At 36.8% G+C, this 27,023-nt stretch overlaps 1 protein-coding gene across 1 annotated transcript in view; it reads left to right on the top strand.

Moving 5' to 3' along the window:
• itgbl1 (integrin, beta-like 1) overlaps positions 1–27,023 on the top strand; it is a 44,344-nt gene that overhangs the window by 5,924 nt on the left and 11,397 nt on the right. Inside the window, exons 3-8 of the mRNA XM_057336630.1 lie at positions 7,001–7,147; positions 7,819–7,941; positions 8,415–8,555; positions 12,426–12,566; positions 13,769–13,915; positions 24,910–25,026. Of these exons, the coding sequence (XP_057192613.1) occupies positions 7,001–7,147; positions 7,819–7,941; positions 8,415–8,555; positions 12,426–12,566; positions 13,769–13,915; positions 24,910–25,026 (816 nt within the window). The remainder of the gene's footprint in view (positions 1–7,000; positions 7,148–7,818; positions 7,942–8,414; positions 8,556–12,425; positions 12,567–13,768; positions 13,916–24,909; positions 25,027–27,023) is intronic.

Here is a 27,023-nt window from a genome sequence, read left to right as displayed (position 1 = left end):
AATGTCAAAAGCCATTTACTAACACAGTCTGTGTGAATAGAATCTCATGCAAAAAGGCAACACTTGAAAGTATTTGTAGCTTTCCCTTAATAAACATGTCATTTGGAGCGTGCCTCTATAAAAGAGTGGAATGAAGGGCTGTGTCAATGCAAATGGATTGAATAGCACCAGGAAAGGGATTTATAATGCCTGCAAGTAATTTCAGAAATGGTGTGCAAATTAATAGAACTAAAAGGTATTAATCCAGTGGTCCTCAGTTTCCGGCTGGTTTTTATATATGCATCTCTCTCACAGCACTGAGAGATTGACGTAACATAACAGTAAGGGTTCATTTATAAACATTAGTTAATGCATTCATATTCTTGAATATTTATATATTTGATGAACAGCTGTCCTTCAATGTGACAACGCGGTCATGCCGATATGCTTTATTCAACATTAGAAAGGTTAGACCCTATCTCACTGAGCATGCGGCACAACTCCTTGGCCAGGCCCTGGTAATCTCAACTCAACTTTATTTATATAGCGCTTTTTATCATTTTCATTGTTACAAAGCAGCTGTACATTAGACATATTGACTATAAGCAAAACAATTAAAGTTATACCTGTAAATACAAGAAAAAAGAAAAAGGTGAAAACACAGAAGACAGACATACCCACATACAAAACACTCCACACACACAATATGCACACGTACTAACAGACATAGACACACACACGGACGCGCACGCACACACACATACACACACACACAGACAAGCACGCACACACACAGACACGCACAGTGAAAGCACACATTTAAGATAAAGGAGAGAGAAACACAGGTCAAATATTAAAAGGACTATAAATTCCTATATGCAATATTAATTAAGTAAAACTTTAAAATTCTAAAGCAGCCCCCCGGCCAGGCAAATGGTGCAAAACAGTATGCAAATTGTGGCGAGGAACCCAAAACTCCAATCGAGAAAAAAACCCTCAGGAGAACCCAGGCCCAACCAGGGGATTCCAGTTCCCCTCTGGCAAAATCTGCTGCCTCTGCACAAGCTCGACAGTGCTTGCACAACAAAGCTAAATGAAAATAAATAAACTCACTAATAAGGTAAATTATAGATTTAAGATTATCATTAATACTCTAATAGCATTTGAAATTTTGTAGTGAAGACGTGTCAAGTCACCGCATCCTTCTTTATCCAGCTCTAACATCTCAGCTCTTGTCAGGTCGCCGCTTCCCATTCTCTGCTCTACCATCAGGTCTGGGCATGAACTGTATCGTGCTCGCTGTGGTAACCTCGGAACAATGAGACAAGACTGGCTGAGAGTAGAGTACTGTTCTGCACTCTTTGATGCAACAAGTACATCAGTTGTGTTCCTGGTTCCGGTTGATCTAACTAATGCAGCCTAAACCCTCTGATGATTTATATTATGGAAGTGTAGTGTATGCAAGATTAAAAAGATGATCTTTAGTCTAGATTTAAACTGACAGAGTGTTCCCGGACAGTGCAGGGAAGACTATTCCAAAGTTTAGGCACTAGATAGGAAAAGGATCTATCACCTGCACTTGATTTTGAAATTCTAGGTATTACCAACTGACAGGATGCCTGAGAGCGTAATGCATGTGAAGGACTGTAATACAAGAGGAGTTCACTCAAGTACTGAGGAGCTAAACCATGTAGGGCTTTATAGGTAATAAACAAGATTTTAAAGTTAATGCGATGCTTTATAGGTAACCAGTGCAAGGTTGACAGAACCGGGCTAATATGTTCATACTTTTTTGTACGTGTAAGAACTCGAGCTGCCGCATTTTGGACCATTTGGAGTTTTTGTAATAAGCCTGCAGGGCAGCCACCTAAAACAGTGCAGTACAGTAATCTAGTCTTGATGTCATGAATGCATGAATTAACTTCTCTGCATCTGACAGTGACAGCATATGACGTAGTTTAGATATATTCTTAAGATGTAAAAACGCAATTTTAGGTGTTGGCGACGTGGCTCTCACATGACAGATTACTATAGAATAGAATGCCAAGATTCTTAGCTGACGACGAGGGTTTTATGGAACATCCGTCTATAGTTAAGCAGTATTCTTGGTTGTTACGTATGGCGGTTTTCGGTCCAATAAGTAACACTTCTGTTTTGTCCGAGTTCAGTAATAAAAAGTTGTTACTCATCCAGTTTTTTATATCGACTATGCATTCCATTATTCGATGGAACTGCTGTGTTTCATGAGGCTTCGAGGAAATATAAAGTTGAGTATCATCAGCATAACAGTGAAAGCTAACTCTGTGACACTTTATTATATCTCCTAGAGGTAGCATGTATAATGCGAAGAGCAGAGGCCCTAAGACTGAGCCCTGTGGTACACCGTACTGGACTTGCGATTTGCGTGACACCTCATTGTTTATTGCTACAAATTGAAAACGGTCAGATAAATAAGATTTAAACCATTTCAAAGCTATTCCCTTAATGCCAACGTAATTTTCGAGTCTACTTGGGAGTGTGCTGTGGTCAATGGTGTCGAATGCAGCACTAAGGTCTAGCAACACCAATAACGAGATACAACCTTGGTCAGACGCCAATAGCAGATCATTTGTAACTCTGATCAAAGCAGTCTCTGTACAGTGACATGCTCTAAATCCAGACTGGAATTCTTCATTGATGTCATTCCTTTGGAGGAAGGAGCATAATTGAGTTGAAACTACTTTTTCCAGAACTTTAGATATTAAATGTAGATTCGATATAGGCCTGTAGTTCCCTAGTTCTCTAGGGTCGAGTTGGGGTTTTTGACAAGGGGCCTTATAACAGCCACCCTATATGCTTTAGGCACATGTCCTAATGTCAGAGATGAGTTAATAATACTAAGAAGAGGATTTATAATTTCTGGGAGCATCTCTTTCAGTAGATTTTTAGGTATAGGGTCTAGCATGCATGTTGTTGATTTAGATGATCTAATGATTTTAAACAGTTCATCGTGATCTACGGTATAAAATAATTGCAATTTCTCCTTAGGGGCACTGTAGTTAGTTTGTGCAGCGGGTTTCACTTCTGGTTGTATTGTTATAATTTTTTCTCTAATATCTTGGATTTTATTTGTGAAGTAGTTCATAAATTCATCACTTTTATGCTGATATCCAGAATCTGAAGTCGCTGACGATTTATTTTTTGTTAATTTAGCCACTATGTTAAATAAAAACCTAGGGTTGTGCTGGTTTTCTTCTATTAGTGATGAAAAGTAGGTGGATCTAGACATTTTTAGGGCTTTCCTGTATTTTCGAATACTATCCTTCCATGCTGTACGAAATACCTCTAATTTAGTTTTCTTAAAGTTGCGCTCCTTTTTTCGGGCTGCTTTCTTTAGAGCCTGAGTGTGTTTATTATACCACGGTGTTGGGCTGCCATTTTTAATCTTCTTTAAACGCAGAGGAGCAACTGTTTCTAGCGTTTCCGAGAAGGTGGAGTTAAAATTTTCAATGGTAATGTCAAAATCTTCAAGGTTATTTCTCATGCTAGAGATTTGAGACAATTCAGGCAGATTATCGAGAAACGCATCTTTGCTAGTTGAAGTTATTGTTCTACCATATTTGTAACAAGGAGTTTGATTTTCAGCCGTAGGCCAGTGAAGCAAACATAATACCAGATAATGATCCGAAATGTCTTCACTCTGCTGAAGGATTTTAACGTGTCCACATTTATACCGTAAAACAGTATTAATCTAAAGTATGATTATGAAGGTCAGTGGGTCCTGACACATGTTGACTAACGCCCATGGAGTTAAGAGTGTCTTTCAGAGAGTTTTTGAACTCTCTGTAAGTAGCTTTGGTTGAAAAAAAGGCTGTTGAACACAAAAGAAGATATTTTGAAGAGTGATGGAAAGCAAACAGTTGTGGGGCACTTTTGACTACCTTTGTCATTTTTATCATGTTAGTCAATTGTGGCCAAGAACTGTTTGTTTACAAGCATTCTTCCAAATATCGTTCTCTGTGTTCATCAGAACAAAGACATGTAGGCAGATTTATAACAACTTGAGGGTGAATAAATGAAGACAGAATTTTCATTTTTGGGTGAACTGTCCCTTTAACTACATGTTAACTAATGCAACCTGATTTTAAAGTGTTACCAATGAAACCTGGCTGGCTTGTATCATACAGGGCTAACTTTAAATATGGTTGTGTTTAACATATACCGTATTTAAAAACAGAATGAGATGCTTTCTCTTCTATTGTATTGAATATGACTTTCAGCAGACTTTCCAAACTCTTACTTTGTGTACAATAGTAATTGGAACAAGCCATTATACTCACAGTCCAATCAAACAGGTGTAATTGCTGTCTTTGAAGTCTCTATCAGGGGCTGATTTTAATTTTATAATGATTGGTTTTCATTTGCATACGTTAGGTTAGTTAGGTAATAAGATTCCATGAACACCATTTTAACACAATATTATATTTTAAAAGTAGTTTAAAGACTGGTGAAGTATAAATGTATAAATAAAAAGAAAACAGGTTTGGCTTGAATTTCTTGGCTTTCAGACATACAATACCTTTGGATGGCATCTCTGATCAAACTTCCATTATAGCAATCACCCAATACTTGGAAACTTCTTTTTCATTGAAAACACTGATTGTTGTGAATGAAGTCAGTTTGTCTGCCCTTTCTGAGAAACTTCTGTTTATTCCTTTCTCACAAAATAAATATCAAGTTTATTCATTAATCTGTTCGCCATCTATCTGATGAGGGCGCACCATCTATTAATACTGTTCACAGCTGTTTGAGTGAGTCATATGACTCAGGGTGGCTACACAGTCGTCTTGGACCATCAGAGGGCTGGGGTAAATTATGCCTCTGATGGCCCAGAATTAGGGACATGGTGGACAGACAGGACCAAACTCTTCCACCCACATATCAGTGGGTGGCAATTAATATGTCAAAGTGATTGTCTCTGCATGTAAGGTTGAACTCTGGCATCAGTGACGTTTGAGAGGAACATGACTAGGAATGTGAAGAACTTATTTCTTTTTGAAAGCTTTTTACTTTTTTTTAGAAATGCTTGCTAAAAATAAAATTATGCCAGCTTTTCTAAACAGAAAGTATATTTCAGACTGCCCAAACAAACAAATTGGTGATTGTCACACAGAAACTGATTCATTTTTAGTATACTGCTGAATACAAAGTCCCGGTCAAAAGTGATTTCCAACTTTGGCTATTAATGGGATAATTCACCCAAAAATAAAAAAATTCTGTCACCATTTACTCACCCTCAAGTTGTTCCAAGCCTATATGAATTTTGTTGTTCTGCTTAACATACAAAAAAAAGATATTTGGAATGTTTGTATCCAAACAGTTCTGGGGCACTATTGACTTCCATAGTAAGAATAAAATACTATGATCGTCAATGGTGCCCCAGAATGGTTTAGTTTCCCACATTCTTAAAAATATCTTCCTTTGTTTTCAACAAAATCTACTTTTTTGACCCAATACTAAGCACCTGCCAGATGCTGCAATCATGGCTGGCCTTTAAAAAGATCACATCTTAGCCACCGCCAAAGAGATCTGCCATTTGTTCATACAGTACTTGGCTGATTTCTTAACATTTCTAATACCAATTTGTTTTTAATCTTCAGCGCACAAGATAGATGTGTCCTCCATTTTGTAGTAGCATAATACTTGCCTTTCCCTTCAGATTGGGGATAAAACACTGAATGTTTGTGACAACCAGCCAAGGCACTCTGGTAATGAGTACAGGAGCAGAACAAGGCTATTGTTAAGGACTGATGGATAGCCCTTGAAGACGACATCAAATTTACATGATGGATTAGCGGAGGGAGTGATTGAGGATGACACTTCAGTCTGTGGCTAAAGGAGCTGAATTTACAATAACAGATTGCATTTATATCATATTTTGGCCGTGGTTTTTGCACATCCATTTTCATCCGTGGAGTCATGAATAAGGATGGGCAATCATAACTGTGGTCTGATATAGAGGAATAATGTTTTTAGTCTGGCTTCTTTTTCCACTGTTGCATGCAGTTGAAAGGGATAGATGAGTTGAAAAAATGCTCTTACACTCTTAAAAAAAGGTGCTTCAAAAGGTTCCTTGATGCCATAGAAGAACCTTTTAACAGAACGTTTAACATCTCCCTGTTGAAAAAACAGCATATGCTATGTTTTGAAGCAAGGTAGCAGGTTTGAGCTGGTCCTAAACTGGTCCCAAGCAGCTAGCTCCTAGCTCAGGACCAGCTAAGGACCAGCACATGACCAGCTTAAACCAGCTACCATGCTTCAAAACATACCTAATATGCTGTTTTTTTCAACAGGGCTGAAGGACCTTTCTGTTTCAAAAAGGTTCTTTGTGGCGAAAAAGGGTTCTTCCAATTGTAAAAAGTAAGAAAGAAATGGTTCTTTAAAGAACCTTTGGCTGAATGGTTATTTTTGTAACCAAAAATGGTTCTTCTATGGCATTGCGGTGAAGAACCTTTTAAGCGCCTTTATTTTTTAAGAGTGCATTTTAATATGTTCAGTGACTTTTTTTAGGATCTTTGGGGGAAATTTAGCATGCATTGCATTTGTCATTATTCAGTAGATTAACTTAAAATGCAAAAGTAGGCTTTGCAAGATATTACATTTATTTTATACTTTTTTATAAAATACTTTAACTGAGTTGGGTAGCAGATCTCTGTTATACAGTATACAGCCTTGTTTACCTTAAACCATATGGAATCATCAACACCCTTTATCTGTGAATCACCAACACCACATCCACACACACACCCCTACCCCAACCCCCCCGTAGAGAGTGTTAATGACCTGCATACAACAGTTCCCTCCATCCTTCCCCTTACTACCTTAACACCTTCTAAATGTGTCACTAAGCACAAACTTAATCTCACATTGAGTGCTTATTGTCTTCTATTGAAATAATATTATTTACTACTTATCTGATTACCTTTGGCACGGTTGGTTTGGATCATGGAAAACACAATCAATAAATGCATTTTGTGTGCAGATCATGGAGTGTGTAACTGTGGAAAGTGTTTCTGCGATGAGGACTGGTTTGGGGAATCCTGTCAGTACCAAGAAGAATGTTCCCTCTCCAACAAAGCCAGCAAAGACCTCTGCCGAAACGCCCAGGGTGTAGTTTGCTCCAACGCTGGTAAAATGTTTTATATATATGATATTACAAGAACCCCTACAGACCGTAACATCAATCAAATCTGCGCTAATTTCTTTTATCCTAACATTCACAAATGAAGGTACGCAGGTGTACAGTATATAATGACATTTGCTTATGTAATTCTCTTTTACTGAGCAATACCTTACGATACTATAAATCACCAAATTGACTTTTATTATGTAGTTTTATTATAGTGTCTTCTAAGGTGCAGTAAATTCAACAATGCACCGCTCCTTTAATGACCCTGATCAAAGGATGGAGCATCTGCATATTTATTTCTTAACCAAACAAAGAGTTGCATCACGAACGTGCAGTTGTCCAGACATGCTTTCCACACTCAAAGCAGCCAAGAAAATAAAGCAGCATGCTTGCATTTTACACCTTGACCCAAGCCCTGTATTTAACCCTGAACATTAACACGGATTGATGTGGGCCCTGGGTTTATGTGGCTCAGGAGGGGAAGAGAACCCAGCTGGTTTGCAGATGTGCTTGGTATTGTTCGCCATGTTGTTAAGACGTGTGCATGAACGTGTGCGTTTGTGGTTGACTGTGGACTGCTTAAGTTCAGGTGTGTTTGTGAAAGTGTGTGTGTGCTTTGGTGCTGACAGCATCAATCTCTGGATTCTGACATTGATGCGTCTGGCTGACAGGCACCTGTCACTGCGGCAGCTGCATGTGCAATAATCCCGATGGGAAGGGTCTGATCAGCGGACGCTACTGCGAGTGTGACGACAGTGAGTGTTTGGATGAAGACTCTGGAGAAGTGTGTGGAGGTATGACGACAGGAGAATGGCTACTTATACTTTGATCTGTCTGCAGTGACCCATTTGTATGAAATTTGTTACGTTATATAACAAAAAATGAAAAAATCCGAATGATATCTGTACACAAATGATGCTGGAAGTTTTCTCACAACTAACTTTTTTATTGGAGAGTATACTATAGTGTCTTAATATTCTTTTATACTGGTCTAGTATTATACAGAAAATAATTCAGATATATAAAATGCCGTTGCTTCTTTATATAAAATATAAAGTTGTTATTCTCTGCCAGTGGCCACTGGGCTGTTGGCACAATATGCACAATACACTGTAAATCATATGATACCTTTAAATTGACTGTACTTTTTTGAGTGTGTACTCATTACAATCATTATAATGCTATGGCAGTATGCTGTCTGTAACGGTGATATGTTATTTAAAAAGCCCAGGAACTCTTTTCTTTCATTCTCCATTTGTGGTTGCAGGCCATGGAAAGTGTTACTGTGGAAACTGTTACTGCTCGGCTGGTTGGCATGGAGATAAATGTGAATTCCAGTGTGACATCAGCCCATGGGAGAGTAAGCGTAGATGCACATCTCCAGATGGCAAGATCTGCAGCAACCGAGGTTTGTGTTTGCTGAAGCATTTTCCCTGACATTACCAATATTCCCTATATTACATCACCTCAACGATTAACCTAAAAATAGATATATTGTAATGTGACTTCAAGATTCAATTGCAATTTAATTTGAAGATGTTTTCCTTCAAATAAATACATCTAACAAAATATCGGTCATTTGCAATAGAAGTAATACAACCTGACAAGCACAAATGAAAGGTGGACACGGCGGTCTCCATTAAGATATATCAGGCTGCCAAAAAGCTTTGGCTTTCATATTGTCTGGGAACCTCCAGGGAGCGTCTCAGAAAGTGATTACAGCAGAAGGGTAAAGTGCTACACGGTATAAACTCAACCTCTGTCTGTGGTTAAGAACCCTGCCCGCAGACCGTAGCCACTTAATAAAAAACAACCACATTGATTTTCTGCATCAAAAGCTGGGGGCCTAATTGTTTGTAAATAGAATGACATTGTACCAACACTTAGTTTGGAGTGAAGAGCCGTTGACACTGTGGCGATAACTATAACTATATTAAGGCCACACCACCGAATGAGAGCAATAATCTTAAAGGAACAGTTCACCCCAAAAGTAAAATTCTGTCTTCATTAACTTCATTAACCCTCAAGTTGTTCCAAATCTGTATAAATGTCTTTGTTCTGAGGAACACAGAGAACGATATTTGGAAGAATGCTTGTAACCAAACAGTTCACTGACTACCATCAGATTAAAATGTGTAACGTCAAGAGAAACCTCAAGTGACCCTAAACGTTTGAACTTTTGTTTTGTTTTCGCATAATTATTTTTTGCTTGTAAGCTTGTGCTCTGCTTGACGAAGGAGCCCTCTTTTTGCCCTGTATGTCTCTGCTGAAAGCTTTGATTTGAAATAAACAAATCCATGCTCCTGTGGGTGTAAGTCTGAGCAGAAATCAAAAGTGCAGACTGCTGCGTGGTAACAATTAATAAATTCAAGCCTATTTTGCCTCTATGATTTTAATGTCACTCACAGCTCAGAAAGGCTTCATAAGTGGGTGGTGTTTTGAGGTTCAGAAGCTGTGCAGGTAGAGGTGATCCCCAAACCTTCACAATAGAAAGACATCTATAAACCAACAGAGCTGGAAAGGTGTTGGCTCACTATTTCATAATTCGATGCTTGAAAATCCTTTTAACAGCCCAATCCACACAAAGGCAAACTGAGATGACGGCATGTATCGCTCCAAAAAAACAGTGATTGTTTCAATGTGAAAGCCATCCATTATTTTTGGGCACTTTTGAGCTATCCATCCTCGTTTTTGGTATTTTATATTCTGTTTATACCCTTCAATTATTCGTTCTGTGAATGGCAGGTCTCAGTGGATCACTGCTATTGTGTGAAATGACAGTCAACCTCTCAATCTATGAAATAACTTGCCCTTTACTTTAAACTACAACAGTGCTGAGGTATTCATTATTAACCTTTCTGTGATACAAAGAAGATAGGAATGAAGCAAAAACACTTGAAATAATCCAAAGAAAAATACTCTGATAATCAGAATCTAATAATCTAATTTTGTAAAACTGTAAAATGGCTTTAGGCATAGTTGTCTTTTTTCTTGTTTGTTTTAAATCAACGCTGATAATTTAGTTGTGCATGTGATGGGTATTATTTTGTAATCATTCACCTGCTCATTAAAGGGTTAACTTTGTATAAGTGTAAAGTTTATGAAATTAATAAGCACGGTATACATTAAGAAAGCCTAAAATCATATGGAAATCCATTCCAGACCCACATTTTTATCCATGTAGGGCGTGTAGAGATTAGTAGCTGTATAAAATGCAGTGGACAGTTCCAGGAAAAACAGAACCGTTCAAGAATGTGAGTGAGTCAGTCCAGTGTTAGAAGAGCTGCTGCAGTCAAGGGGTCAGCTGTGAGTCTCCATTAAATCAAGAATGTTCTTCGAAGAGTATTTAGTTTGATCAAATTTATAAAAGAGAGATAGAGCTGTACGATTATTTCCGGAAAAAGACAAGCTGCTGGTGGCGTGCAGGGGGGAAGAACTACAGCACGAGCACACAATACATCAACGCATTATCCCTTTGTGTTGTGCATTATCCCTTTGTGTTGTTTACATTATAACATGTACGCGGCGATTGCCAACAAACACAGACATATGACTTAGTTTGACTTACTGCGTGCGATTCATGTCCAGCATCTTTTAGCGCTGGGACCGCGCCATCTATCAGTTTCAAACGATCTCCAAATCCAGCGTTATATCCACTGTTTATATAACATTCATCACCGAAATGCAGTGAGCAAACAAACACTGCCGAACTTCCGTCAGCCGAGTGAAGCGGCATTGATGGGCGTGCTCTTTCTCACGCTGGCTGGTTGACGCGTGGGCATGCTCTTTCTCTCACGCTCGCACGTGGGCATGCTCTTTCGCTCGCTGGATGACGTGTGGGCGTGCTTTTCCAGGAGAATTGTCCAATAAGGGACTAAGAACCCTTGTTATGAAATGGGAATCCATGTTGGAAAAAAACTTTCCGAAACCTGTATGAACCCCGGCGGAGTGAATCGAGCACAGAAATACTACATCATATGTTCAACTCGTTATTTGACGAGTTGACGATGTTAAGCATGAGAAGCCAGCATGTTTAACAGTGTTAAGAAGTCAGAATGCATGAAATAGCTTGTTACCCCTCCTTTAAGGATGAATCTGAAGTGCAGTGTGCATTCAGTCTATATTTATTAGAGGACAGGTTTTGGACAGGACAGAAAATGGTGACAGCAGCTGTGGTCTAGCCTGTGCTTGCAGGATGCCAGCTGGTGTAGTTTCCTATGGGCTTTCTCCACAGCAGAGCAGATAAGAGAAACAGGATTTCCAGTTACGCCGCAACTGGGCCGGCTCGGATTCATCAAAGTGGAGGTGTTTCCCACAGCTCTGTTGCCATGACTGTAACACCAGCAGTAGATTAACTGTGAGAGTAAGCATCCTCATCAGTCCCTGCCATGCATGCCCCCTTTATTGTCCACTGGGCTCTGGAGGATTTGGCCCCTGAGAGAAATTTTCCTTTCCTTTTCAGCATCACTTCAATTATAGGGCAGTGTGCAGCTAACTGTTCCAGTAAGCCCCGATCCACCTGCTTACATAGGCAAAACCGATGATGCTATATTAAACCAATTAGGACACGGCTGTACTTGAGATTTGCTGAGCAATTCGCTTCCTGCAGTTTTAAACAAAAGTCAAGATTTTTTATTAAAATGGTCAATGTATTTCAGTTGCTTTTTAACCAGTTTGTTTGAGATAAAGTTATTTTAAGCATAAACAAAATTAGTAAAAAGGCAAGTTTATTTATATAGCACATTTCATACACAAAGGTAATTTAAAGTGCTTTACATCATCATCATTTACATAGAAATGATTCACAAATAAAGAAAAGAAGATTACATAAGGAATAAGAGATCTTGAAAAAGTAAATTAAAATAACAACAACAATGTAAGAATATTGCTTTAAATGTGTCTAATAAAGAATAAAACTGAAAGAAAAAGACTGAAATAAAAGTGCAGTTGGTATTGCAGTTGAAATAAAACTGGTTTAGAAAAAATAAAATAAAAACAATTTGCCAGTCGGGTAAAATAAATCTCAGAAAATAATCTGTATTATTTTAAACATAGTAAAAAAATCACACTACAACTTAATTTTCTAGTGTCCTGGTATAATTTAGATTTAATATTTCACTATTAAATTAAGATTTATCACAGTGATGCCATTCGAGTATGTTTGTTTTATGAAAAAGGCAACAATACTGATTAAGGAAATTGTTACACTGGTTAATGGTTAAAATAACGTGGTACACAGTGTAAAGGAGCTGACCTGTATCATATCCTGTCTCTGCAGGGACGTGTGTATGCGGTGAGTGCACCTGCTATGATGTGGATCCGTCGGGAGACTGGGGGGACATCCACGGAGAGACCTGCGAGTGTGATGAGAGAAGTTGCCATGCCACATATGACAGATACACAGATGATTTCTGTTCAGGTACAGCATATTTTCATATATGCACACAATTATTCTTAACCTTATCCCAAATAAAGCGCTGGATTGACAGATGATTATAAATTACATGAATCATGTAAATGACATATTTTTAATCTAAATCAGCATTTTGTCGTTTGCATCAGTGAATACTGTCGGATGTTCAACATTTCTATTATTAAACACTAAACTGTTGTCAAATATTTCATGTTTTTAGTCACTTACAGTATGTCGTGTGTTGCACAGCACTCTTTCAACTTTAAAACTGAAGCATTTTGCTGAACAGCTGAAGACGTGACAGTAGCTCCGTCTTCTTTGATTTGATTGGTCTCTGCTCAGCTCTGTAACCAGTAACTCCCGCTTCCTTTAACTTGATTGGCCACCTCACTTATTTGGATATTGCAATGTTGCGTTTAGTCAGTAATTTCACAACACACACCACAGAAAAAATAGCGGGTACGGCCCTACGTGATAAAATGGATGTGTGTCGTGAATATATTACAAAAAAGCTGTAATTTCATGTGCTCTTGGGGGCCCTTAAATACTGAACTGTGCCTTTAAATATACCTTTTCAACTATTATCTATTTTTGTTGTGTATATACAGTAAGTGTGCTTCACTCTTATGTAAAAAAAAAAAATCAGTCACTTTTTGTAGTTAACTCTGTAAGTGTTTTTATTGACCTCAAGAAAGATGCTCAAAGTCAGTTTTGACTTTATCAAACCCATTCAACATGAAAATGGTTCACATTCCAAATTCCAGTGGTGAAAATGAACTCCACCTATATGAGCTCTTTTATAAACACACAGATTTTCCTGGCCTCAAGAACAACAGACAAAGTTCAACATTTTTATTGATAGACACAGTAGGCTATTTGACAGACAGGAAATCAAAGGAGGCCATAATGCAAACCGGGCCAGACTCACCCAGACCACAAGACCGTTTCTCCAACATCTGTTTCTAATGCTTAAGAGTAATTTTGTGGCCATACAGTATGTACCCCTGTGATCTTAAGTTTGCCTATGAGGACTATGTTGACGATTCACTTTTACGTTCATGTTCAGCCAGTCCTGTGAGCGATGCCTTTTGAACCCACACACACAGAGAAACACTCCACAGATGTTTTTGCCTTGTGCTTCAGACAGAGCTTCATGTGATTGATCATCCATTAGGAGACTGTAAATCCTGCTATGTGCTTGTTTGAAGGTCATGGACAGTGTAACTGTGGCAGGTGTGACTGCAAGGAAGGCTGGGAGGGAAAGAAATGCGATCATCCTCTCTCTTGTGCGCTCTCCATTGAGGCCAGTCTGAAGAAGTGCCGGGGAACCTCGAGCCTGCCCTGTTTTGGCAGAGGTAATTCAGTATACCACACTGTAAAACTTTGCTGTAATTTCGCAGCAGGTTTTCCAGTAACTTACTGTAGATTTAATGTACAATTTTGTTTTAAGCATAAACTTACCGAGTTTATATATTTTTCTTTCATAAAACAAGACTAAATATCTTGAGTCACTTTTCTTGTTATGTAAATGTATTTTAATTTAAGAAGCTTTAAATATTTTTACAGAAAACAAGAGAAAAATGCTTTTTTGCAGTGTTGCTGTGCTAATGCCATAGTCTTTTCTTGCTCATTTTGAATCTCAGAAGTCAAAGTGTTTTAATTTTGATTAAAGTAATTGAAAACAGTACTAATTGGAAAGTATATGAAGTAGTAATTAAATCTACAGTAAGTTACTGGCAAAACCTGCTGCAAAAACTACAGCAAAGTTTTACAGTGCATCCATCTGTGTCAAAGTGGATCCAATGCCACCATTTAACACATTGAAAAAGTTAAAGTAATTAAAAGAAGTTATTGCAACACATTTTTGTTTTTAGTCAGGACATGCATTTTTTTTCTTTTTTCTTTTTTTTTGTCGTTACCATTGTTCAGAAGAGTGCTTAGGATGTGGAAGGTTATGTTTCTTGGAAAAGATAAATGGAAATTTTACATAAAATATAAAAAATATTTGAGTCGAGAACTTTAATGAAAATCTGAGTCTACGTATAAAAATCATGTTCATTAACCAAACATAAATTTGGCAACTTTAATATACACTCTTAAAAATAAAGGTGCTTAAAAGGTTCTTCACAGCGATGCCATAGAAGAACCATTTTTGGTTCCACAAAGAACCATCTCTTTCTTACCTTTTCGTAATCTGAAGAACCTTTTTTTCTCCACAACGAACCTTTTGTAAAACAGAAAAGTTTTTCAGATGTTAAAGGTTCTTTATTGACCCATTTAGACGAAAAAGGTTCTTCTATGGCATCGTGAAGCACCGCTATTTTTAAGAGTGTAGATAAATAATGCTGGGTAGACATAACTTAATATAATATAATATAATATAGTGATGTCCAAGTTCACTGTTTTTCAGGAAATGGAAATAACACTGTACTTTTTAAATGATTGAATACTGTGTTGTCAAAGTTAACAAGCACTTTTTAATACTTTTATTGGTTAGATATTTGCAAAACCCAGTGATAAACATAAAGGGTGACTAATAATAATGATTTGTTGCTAAAAACATAATATAATATGTGCAACAAAGTTCAATGTAGGGAAGGAAGGAGGCGGGAACCGGCGAACATTTAAACAATAAACTTTAATTAAAAATAAACAAACAATAACACGGAAGTAAAAGGCCGGCAGCCACCTCACGGTCGACTGCCGGCCACACAAACATAAATAAAACTTAACATTTCCGGGCCCGGTCCTCTCTCGTCGGCAGTCCCGTCGCTCGTCCTCTTATGCTCCCTAGCTCCCCGTGAGGCATGCGGGACCGGTGCGCGTACAGCTGATACTCATTATCACTCACGCCACCGGCCCCGCCTACCTGCCCCACGGCTGTCGTCCCGCCTTCCTCGCTACAATATGATATAATATACAGGGCCGGTGCTGCCTATAGGCAGAGCAGGCAGTTGCCTAGGGCCTCAGGCTTGGAGATGGGGCCTCCATAACTGTAACGTGTCTCCAACTTCGACGCACATACATAACATCAAACTACTGCAGCAGTGTTTCAAAAGCATATACACAGCAGTCTACTTGAGTCTTGGCTGCGCGCACCTGTCCTCACATGCAGTGCAAGGCTAAAAGCAAGTTCTCTATTGTGTCTTTTTGCGCGTCTTATATACTGAAATCAGGGCCACAACTGCACATTTTCGGAGGGATATGCAAGATCACTTTCGCTTATAATAACTAAATAAAATAAGGGTATTTATTGTATTCTTTTAAAAGTGAGTTTCACTTAAATAATCTAGAATTTTTATATTTAATACCTTTAACAAAAAAGCTTGTCCGGTTTTAAACAATAAAACTTCTTTAAATATCCCAAATCTAACAATGGAGTTATAGCCCATTAGAGATGTGCTGGTGAGGAAATGTTCCCAGTGAATAATAAATGTTTTGATCTTCAAAGTTATACATTTAGATTATTCCCTTTCCTTCAACAAAAAGTATTATTAACATTATTCATTATCAAAACGAATAAGACGTATGATTAATATATACTTGCATTGTATAACACAAATAAACAAAAGGCCTTTGTTTTTCCCCACTTACTTTAAAACGAATGCTTAGTTTGTGGTTCATTAATATTTAATTAAAACACAACAATAAAATAGTAGTTTATGTTAAACATACTTTTACTGAAACTTTATAATTAAACCTTTGTTGAAAAACTAAATAAGATGGATAACATGCATCATAACACAAATAAATAAAGTCTTTGGATTTTCCCCTTACTTTAAAACATTATTGGTTTGTGGTTCATATTTTATGAAAACACAACATCATTAAAGTACAACTGACTTGCATTGAACAAAGAAATTATATATTTTTTTATTAATGCGCTCTTGTCTCTGTCATCCTGTCAATCATTGCGCTGTTTCAAATCAAATTAATTTGATTTTTATTTGATTTGAATTTAAAACTGCACAGCTCGCGTCATATAGGGAAGACATGTCTGACGTTTAATGAAGAGCCCGACAACTAGCTTATATGCGTGATAGTGGGAGACTTGACAGCTTTAACAACCTTCTCAGACTCTCTCGAATGTAATTATAAAGCTCATTCACAAACATAGATTTATTTTACAAGCGACAGAAATATGTGGAGGTGAACTGATCATATATTATGATATGAACTACCTGTCAGGCAACGTTAAATAACTTAAAGATTGACAGAGATGAAATGATATACCAATCGATATTTATCCAGTTGGACATTACTGTCTTGATTTTACTTGTCAATTAACTTTTTTTATTTTCTTGTTCTGTTTCGCACCTCGTTTCTTTGCTCGATCCATTTGGTCATGTGACTTTCACAGAGTGAGTGGTTGACAATAATAACTTGATTTATATAAAATATATTTGTTGAACTTGTATAAAATGCTAGACAAAAGTTAAACTAAAACGTTTTATATAATTACTTTTTTCGTTATATTTTTTATTATTTATAACATTTTATTAAAAAAATCTTAAAATTTGTGTGGCGCCCCTATGCACCGCATATACTGCATACTGCTATACTGCTTTTTGCGCCACTGTGTGAAATACAACGTTATGTCAAAAAACACGAAAACAGTTGGATCTATATCACTATATCTCCGCTTCGCATCGTGTCCTAATCACACTATCTATTCTCAGATAACAACCGGCTGCATTACATTATTCCTTTACATATAGACTAGAAACCTGCTGCTGTTTTTGTCATTAATGTTGATGAAACGACAAACTCATGAAATTCTCTTGACTAAAGAAGTTTTGTATCTTTATTTTAAATCAGTGTGTTTATTTAATTCATACAGTTAAGAAGCAGCGTTTAATTTCTACATTATTCAGTTTCTTTGTTAAAATGCTACTGGACTGTTAAATACTTCCTGATAGTAAAATCAAATGGTGACATAAGATTTAGTTAACCGCTACTGTGGCCTAAATAGTCTGTCATTATTTCTTTCTTTTGAAGTAGAACACACCTACAGTATCCCTATACACTTGTCCACCAGCCAAGACAGGCAGCAAAAAAACTGAACCTATAGTCCATTGGTCCATTCTCTGAATGTATAAAGAGAATAAACTGATTTTAAGTTATTAAAACTGTGTTTTTTTCCCATTTTAAATATGAAGAGTTTGGTTCCAAAACGCTATAAATCCATTTTGATTAATTCGAGTAAAAATGTATTTTCTTTACAAAGAAAGTGGCAAGATGAAAACCACTATTTTCTGTTTCAAAGTTTCACATAGCATCTTTAGGGTCTAGTAACATAAAAAATTAAAATCCAGATTTTGATTTTAAAAGATTTATTATAAAAACTGATCATTTTCCCCCAAAATGCAATAAATCCATTGAATCAATTTAAAAGTTATTTTTCATATTGAAACTGTTGAAAATACACAACAAAGTGAGTTGATACACATATGACAGCCTCTGAACTCAATGCAATACTAATCTTGCATACAGGCACTCAGTCATCGCACCTAAAATGAATTCAACGGGTCATCTTTTTAATGCTATAAATTAGTGCCTCATCTTCTTAATCTCCTCTCGTAAATGATTAGATTTTTATGGCTTACGTTTCTTCCCCACTGCAGAAACCAGCACAGGTTCATCAATGCCGTCAAAATTATTCATTTTTGTGCTTGTTTGTTGAACACAAAGTACAAAGTAGATCAGGGAAACTAGGAGCCGACCGTATTCAGAGCGCCGCCATTACTGTTTACAATGCGTGGAATGGTGTGCTGTGATTGGTTGAGCGGATATATCGCATTCTGCAGAGAAGTGAGACTGGCGTATATTGTGGTTCGGAAAAAAGGGAGAAAACATGACAGATGGCGGGTATCGCATTTTACGTAAAATTAAAAAGTGACTTTTCAATACCGACCTGATACAATACTGATTTTGGCGGAAACTCTTTTTTTTAAATGGCGTTTATCGCGTTTTGGAACCAAACTCTTCATATATACAGTAGGCTAAACTCATCCAAATCAGTGGAAAGTAATTGCTGTGTTACTGTAAAATTATTGTAAAAAATAACAAAAAATGTAAATCCCGACTACCATAATTTTGTTTAGAGCAATTTCAACTTGAAACAGACTATTTAATAATATCATTAACTGGTTAAAGTTGTTACATTTTTTTACAGTGTAATAAAATACTTTATTTATTCTAAAAGGTGGAGGGGATGGGGGTGCTGTGAGGGGCTTCCAAAATAAATTTTGCCTATGGCCTACAAATGTTTAAAACCGGCCCTGATAATATAATAGTAGCTGTCAGTTAGTACCGGTCTGTGCCAACATGACTCTTGTTAGGACGAATAAGAACTAGCTTGTTTTTCAAAAAGCTTTCTCTTGTTCCCGGCAGTATAACTAAGTGAAGTGCTATAATAATAGACTTGTTACTTTGAGGTGATAATTTACTTTAATGGACACCGTCTTCTTTGCACTTGTTTTTCAAATGACTTATCTCTTTTAAAACCATATCACTTTCGCTGTAATGGCTGTCCCTGTGTTGAAAAAGAGTGCCCATAGTTAAATTCAAATTAAAAAACGTTTTCCATCTTTTTATTAAATAAAAGAATTCCTGGAAATTTGCTTGATTGGTTATTTATTTAATTTATTAAAGAATAAAATTGCATTCATTTGCATAATTCCTTTAGTGATGCAGCTTCTCAAACAACACAGACAGCATGTGCAAATAAACAATGTTGTTGACATTTTTTGTGAATTTCCCCCTAAACACTGTGGGAAATTTTACTGCTATGTGATTTCACTAAAAAAGCATTGGATCTTTACAGTTCAGCATCGATAAGCAATGGATTCACCGTCTCCCCTTATGGAGCACGTGCATTATGAGATGCAGCCACCAAATGATGATTTATACATCTGTTTACATAGAATTTCACCCATGACTGGAGCTATAGGTCTGCTGGCTGCATTCATTATCCTGACAGCAGGTAATTACCCAAGTTTCCTCCACTATGAATTTCACTCCCACAATTAAAAAGGACTGTCAAGACGGCTGAATGAATGCAAATATTTACACTTTGCTTTGGAAAAGCCCCGTACAGTATGAGGGATTCCCACATCACAGAAGTTGCACAAGATTCATGAAGCTAACTGTGTGCAAGACTGCACTGTAAAAATATTATATTATAAATAAAATATGTATTGCCAATAAATTACATAAATGTAAATCTACAGTAAATTACTGGCAAACTGCTGCCAGTAATACTGTAATTTCTACATTATTTTTTTACAGTGTGGCATTTTCAAAGGTCCAGTGTATGGAATTTAGCGGCATCTAGTGGCGAAGTTGCGAATTGCAACCAACGGCTCACTCCACCCCTCCCTTTCAAAGCACTACGGTGGCTGACACAGGACTAAGATGTTGTCATGTTTTCACTTCTTCGCCGAAGGAGATAACGTATTTATGAAACGTGCTCTGTAGAGCATTTTGTCCATTTAGGGCTACTGTAGAAACAACATGGCGCATTCCATGCAAGGGGACCCGCGGTATGTAGATAGAAATAGCTCCTTCTAAGATAATAAAAACATAACACTTCATTATGTAAGGTCCTAGTTATGTATATTGTATTGCATTTCTGTCAATATATCCTCCAAATTACACACCGTACTTTTAATTACTGTATGTGTCCATTTGGCCTGTTAATAAAAATCATTGCCCGGTGTCTCTGTAAGATAGTGCTGTGTGCTGAAAACTCAAATGGACAGAGAGTGAGCAGGATTCAGCAGAAAAGCTTGTAAAGGGAATCAAGAAACAAAGAGCCAGTTGAGCTCTTTTCTCCAAGTAGATTTTGCATTCTTAAAGGCTGGAAATATCCTCCAGGAAACACCTGTTCTGAGTCTTTCTGCTGATGTTCAAAATCCATTTTCCACGTAAATTCATTATTTCACATTCGACCGTTCACGTTCCACATTTTTACATGCTATCCTATGGCACGACAGCATCTTTGTTTTTGGATTGTATGTCTCGCTATTATAAAAGCAACAACTGAGTGATTGCATTGATGGAAGCTACTAAGTGTTGGTTTTTACACCATTCATTAGCTCACTAATGCATTCTATAGATTAGCATGCCGAGCCCGTATACAAAGAATGCATCTTGATTAAACATGCACAGCGGCACTCATTCAACACTCCCGGCCGTCTTACAGGAGAGGGGAAAAGAGCACTCATTTGGCACGCAGATGTTGACTGATATCCAGTGTGTTGTAGGAACCGCGTGGCATGATGAGTGATCTTTTAAAGCAAATCAGCAGAATTAGGGCTGATTGCAATCACTTCCTCTGAGTTTGATAATGGAGGCTTTCTCTGGTGCACCCAAGGGCCAAGCAGTGTTTTACTGAGGAGTGCACATAGTTTCTGAATGTGTCAAATTAGTACAGTCGTGTATATGTACAGTGTGGTACAAGTTTACCTTTTTTCTGCATAATATAATTGATATTGTTTGATAAGTTGATTTTAAAAATAGTTAAAGGTGCCATAGAACGGAAACTGTATTTACCTAGGCATAGATGAATAATAAGAGGTCTGTACATGGAAATGACATATCGTGAGCCTCAAACACTATTGTTTCCTCCTTCTTGTGTAAATCGTGTGCATGCAAAAGACCACTGAAAAAGGTCTGGTCTGATTGGTCGGAAAAATCTGATAAGAACAGGCTGTAGTCCAGAATGTTGTCATGAACATCGTAGCACTGTATTAGAGTTTATTTTGGTTTATATATATATTGTTAAGGCTAACTTGTTTATACTAAAAGCCAAAATGCTTTCAGTATGATTTCATGGGAACTTTTGCTTTCACGTGTTAGCTTTTTTTTTGCTTTCACAAATGTCACAAAAATCACAAACCTTGTTCACAAATCCTACTTGTAAGTCGCTCTGGATAAAAGCTTCTGCCAAATTAATAAATGTACCCATTTGATCAAGTAACCAAGAAATCAGATTTTTTTTTCATTTTACATAATATATTATAATAATATAATATATTATTTCAATAAAAAAGGTCTGGGGGCTGGGGAGGCATTGCTTCTCCAATTTTTCTCCCAAAATATCCAGCTGACAATTAAAAATTAAATGCTTATTATTAAATCCTTAATTAATACTTATTTGTATGATCTGTTAAATAATGATCTGTCAATTTAATCACAGAAAAATGTAAAAATGATGCATGCAATAAACTATGATATATATCTGCCCAACCAGAATATATGATTGCCCCCCCAGTCGGGCCAGCCTAGTACCAGGCCTGATACTGTATATATTATTTTTTACATTCTTAAAATCTTACCAGTTTGTTTATTTCTAGGTTAAAATGAGCATTTTTTATTTTATTTTCTATGTTCTATTTTTCTGTTTTTTATTTTCAGTATATACAGGTATATGTACAGTATATGTATCAGAGGAACAGATAATGATCCTGATAATGAAATCTGTCACATATTTTATTTGTCTCTGCCATAACATATTATAAACAACACTGTCAAGGTTTACAAAGTTTGTTTATCAAACACATAACGATAAAACATGCTGTGATAAAATGTGATATGTGATAAAACAATTGCCAACAGTAATGCAACTAATGATAAAAGGTTTTCTCTGCCGGCTCTAAAGGAAACTAAAAACCAAACCTTCCATTTAAGAAGAAAGACAGCAACTAAACAGAAAAATGTAAAAATATCAAAGTAAAGTATAATAGTAGTGCAAATGTTGCAAAGTCAGTATGTGTTTTGCAAAAGAAAATGCCACTTGCATAACAAGTATAGTCTATTAATGTAATGCATCATTGTGATGGTTCCTGTGACTGATTATAGTGGTCAGCATCTAAACACTGGACTCTAGATGCCTTCAAATGCCAAATCTAACCACAAGTCATTCTGTCCTTCATGACCTTTCATTTCCTGTGCTGATTGAAGCCTTCCAAATGCTATGTTTCAAAACTATCTAAAAGAAGCAAAAGATCACACAAGTGGAAAAAGTGGTCAAGTTTGTACTTTTCCCAGATCACTTCATAATCATTACTAACAAAACTCTGCCAAATCAAAGCTGCCAAATGGCTAAATTGCAAACGCAAATCTAATGATTTATATTTAAATAGGTTGTGTTTTGTTATAGGAGTTCTGTAGCGTTACTTTATTTCCGCAAGACTTTTATTCTCACAGTAGTGTATAATGAAGGACTTTACACCGCCCTGTCTATATATACACACATGCTTTATATTCATAAATCCACACCTACATGTATAAACCTCTGCTTCTTGGTGGCTCTTGACATTTCTTAATTGCACTTTAAAAAGCAAAGAGTGCGAAACCTCCTCACCCCCTTTAGTGCCCGCCTAGAAGACTCATTTGCATGAACCTCTGTCTTTGGCACAGCAGGTTTATGCTTCACAAGACATATCAGGATTCGCTCAGCACGGCTCCAACACGCTTATCATTTAGTGTCAGAGATGGCAGCGGTCTGTGCGGCACCACCAGTTTCTACAAGCCGGATTTATATATTTTCTAGTTTGTGGCATGTGAGTGATGCCATCTTGGCGTGCTTCATCGACAGTCATTCCAGATATGCCAAGGATTTCACCATGACTATGTCCCAGTACACATTCTGTCTGTCTTGGTGTGTGGAATGAGAACTCGTGTCCCAAATTATTACTACGTTACTATGTTAAAAATAAATGTCAGGGTATTTTTACCGGATTTGCAGAAGTGTGAGGAGGCTTCCACAGCAGCTTTTAAATGTATGAACCCAGAAGTTAAGTAATAATGAACTGAAGGTAATACATTTTATAAGTCTGCGAATTGGGATGTATTCAATGTCTAAAGCAAGCTGGTTAACTGAGATGGTGTTGGGAAAAATCCAAGTCTAACATGGGACTGCTGGTCCCGCTCCCCAGACGGCCTTTACATTAAACGGTCAGTTTAGGTCTTAAGCACCATGGTCTTAAATGTATAATAATGTAACTCTTAGAGATGAAGCGGAGGTCGTGTTATTGGAAATTGATGAGGCTTTGCCTTTATGATGTTTGACAATTGAGAGTAACGGGGCTTTGTCTTGGCACCTGCACAAGCCCGGCTCCCGGGATAATTGAACTTACCGGATGGCTGTCTTTCAAATATTGTGAAGGAATTCATTGTTTCGATTCGGACCAAAGCGCAGTACATGATCAGCGAGGGAGCCATTAATCACAATGACACCTGTGTTGCTTTCTCCATTTACGCGCACATAATTCCACCGGCTCCTTTGAAAGCATATGTTAAAGACACGTATTCTAGTATATGGGGCTGAAATCATTGTGTCTAGTGTGACTGGTGGTTGATACAGTCTGCTTGTGCCAAATATCATATTTAATGTTTGCAGAATAATGCTTATGTCTCAGTTATCATCTGTCTTTCATTTATGTAACTTGTAGATTTATCCCTTTGAGTTCCAGGTGTCGCTTAAAGGGACAGTTCACCCAAAAATAAAATTCTGTCTTCATTTATTCACCCTCGAGTTGGTCCAAATCTGTATAAATTTCTTTGTTCTGATAAACACAGAGAAATATATTTGGAAGAATGCTTGTAACCAAACAGATCTTGGCCACCACTGCCTACCATAGTAGGAAAAATGACAATGGTAGTCGGAAGTGCCCCAAAACTGCTTTCCTACATTGTTCAAAATATATTCTTTTGTGTTCAACAGAACAAAATAATTTGCAAAAAAAAATCCTATATGTAATTGTTGACTGGTTGATAAATAGTATCATCAGATTATTACAGATAAAAAGATTAAGATGAAAAGAATAGAAAAAGCAAAAATAAACCCCTCAAAAACATCACTTTTTACTGGAAGGTTTTGTTTATTATTTCTTATTTTCAAAAATAAAAATCTATGGTCCATTCTTTGCAGTTAAACGTGGAGTAATCATGCACAGCCAAGGGAAGGGCTACGTGATGTCACTAAAGCTACTCGATGAGGCAAAAGTGTTATGACATCACCAGTTACCGAGGCAACGGCAGCAAGCAGCTTTTATCTGCTTGGCAGGCTGAGAGCTTGTCAGACAGGGCGTTGCTTTGTTGTTCTGTTCGCCTGCACGGAGCTGGAGCTGTAACAGCTGTCAGTGTCAGACAACCACAATGCCACCTTAGCAGACAAAAGCGCTCGATGATAACAGCACTCAGTCACTATGACCTTTTCACTTGACCTTGAGGAGTCAAGTTCAAGGTGAAACGTAATAAAAAATCTGTGACAATAGCAACCAGTTTGAATTAGGTGTCACTGTCATGTTTGTCTGTCTCACTGTATATGTGTGTGTTTTAGGGCAGTGTTTATGTGGCCAGTGCACTTGTCACCCACCAGGAGATAAACGTGTACACGGCAAGAACTGTGAGTGTGACGACCGGCAGTGTGAGGACCTGAACGGAGTTGTTTGTGGAGGTAACACACACATCCACATAATAATTGCACAATATTATTAACCCTTGACAAATGAAGCTGATTCTGGTCTGTGAGCATCATACAGTATTCGAAAGGGAGGTGAAAGGTAAATCCAACACATTGTCATTCATTGTGATAACAATTGGATTCTGTGATGAAATAATGAAATATGTGATTTATTCTTTTAATCCTTATTTGTTTGTTATTGAATACTCTCATATTTGGATTCTGAAGGGCTTATAACCATCTCAATGTAAATCTAAAAAGATAGATTATTTTATTATATTGTATATATATTTTCAATCTTTATACATATTTTATAAATGTATAATTTTACCACATTTTACATTTTTTAATCAATACCACAAATTTCTGCAGATTTTTCCTCAAAATTAACACAGAACATGCAAAAGTTAATCTCCAGATTCATTAGGACACATAACCAAATAAATCTGTGTAGTATATTGCAGAGTCATTCACGGCTACCTCTGTTCTCAGATCATTTGTAATAGAGGAATACAATAGTCTTATCGCTGGGTCTAAATTGCTTTAGGTGGAGCTAATTTCTACACTATCATAGAGGCTTCCAACACAATACTTGCTATTTCTTCTTTGGTAGCTTGCCATGAAAGCAAAACCAGTGAAGCACTGAAGAAAATGAGTTTTTTTTCCAGGGTGATATCATAACAGCCTGTGGGTTTAAACATTAACCCACGTAGACTCCACAGTGCATCCTGCAATCCACTGACAACTTGGCTATTTTGTCTTATTTTTTTATCATTGTGGAAAGTAACATTCACACAATCTGACATGGGTGTTATTAATGTTAAACACAAGGGAATCAATCATTATGTAAATGTGGTTCTGCCAAGAGAGGGCAAAAAGGCAATAAATAAAGAATCAGCATCAACAACACATCACGCCTGAGCCCAGTTGAGCATTGATTATTCACATAATCTAAAAGTTGAAGCGTAAATGTAATAGTTTTTAGAGAAGTACAGTATACAGACATGTAAGGCACATTTAAAATATATGAACTTTGCTGCATTAGTGCCATATTATGCTAGACCGTTTCTCTCAGTATTCAGTTTTTTTAGACTACGTGACCCAGTCAGTCACAGATGTAGTCTATCACATTTACTACGAACATGTTTTAATGCGACTGAAAACCATATGTCAAAATTCTGTTTTTATATTGTGAATAGATAATATGTGGGTAGTTGACAAACAAACCGTTCATGTGTCCTATGGTGTGGCATAGCAGAAATTTGGGGGAAAAACTAACAATAAAGATGAATCTCTTTATGCTATTTTATATTAAAAATATTAATAATATAAAATAATATATTAACAGTCTGTTTTCTAAATTTTGCTTTCACACCATAGGACACATGCTACACACATTTGTGAACTACCCATCACTCAATTATTTGTCAATTATTTTGTTTATATTTAAATAATATAATATTATATATAATATGTTTTAATTGCATTAAAATACGTGTGATTTAAATATAAATATTAATAAATAAAAAGAATAATGCAATTATATTTATGCACATTTATATAAAAATCACTTTTACCTAAATGTTCCATCTGTTTCTATAAGAACAGCGGAATCTTTAGCCATCTTTAAGAATCGGCTAAAGACACATCTCTTTCGTCAACACCTAACACAATAACTCAGACTCCTTTTTCTTTCCTTTTTCTGTTTTCTTTTTTTTTCTAAAAAAAAATTGTCAGTATTGTCTGTAGTATTGTCTATTTGTTTTTATTTACATAGCTTCGTGCACTTTGTTAGGCAAACTGTGGCCAGTTCTTTGGCACTTATGCATTGCTGCCCTTTTGTTGCAACTGCTTGCTTCCATTGTTATGCCTCATTTGTAAGTCGCTTTGGATAAAAGCTTCTGCTAAATGATTTAATGTAAATGTATATATTTTTATACATTTCATAGCTCTTACTGTATATAGTGTACCTCAGTTGGTAGGGCATTCAT

This window comes from Triplophysa rosa, linkage group LG6 (assembly GCF_024868665.1).
Source record: "Triplophysa rosa linkage group LG6, Trosa_1v2, whole genome shotgun sequence".
NCBI classification, from domain to species: Eukaryota; Metazoa; Chordata; class Actinopteri; order Cypriniformes; family Nemacheilidae; genus Triplophysa; species Triplophysa rosa.
Note: the sequence above shows the minus strand (reverse complement) of the source record. Positions and strands in the feature narration are given on the sequence as shown.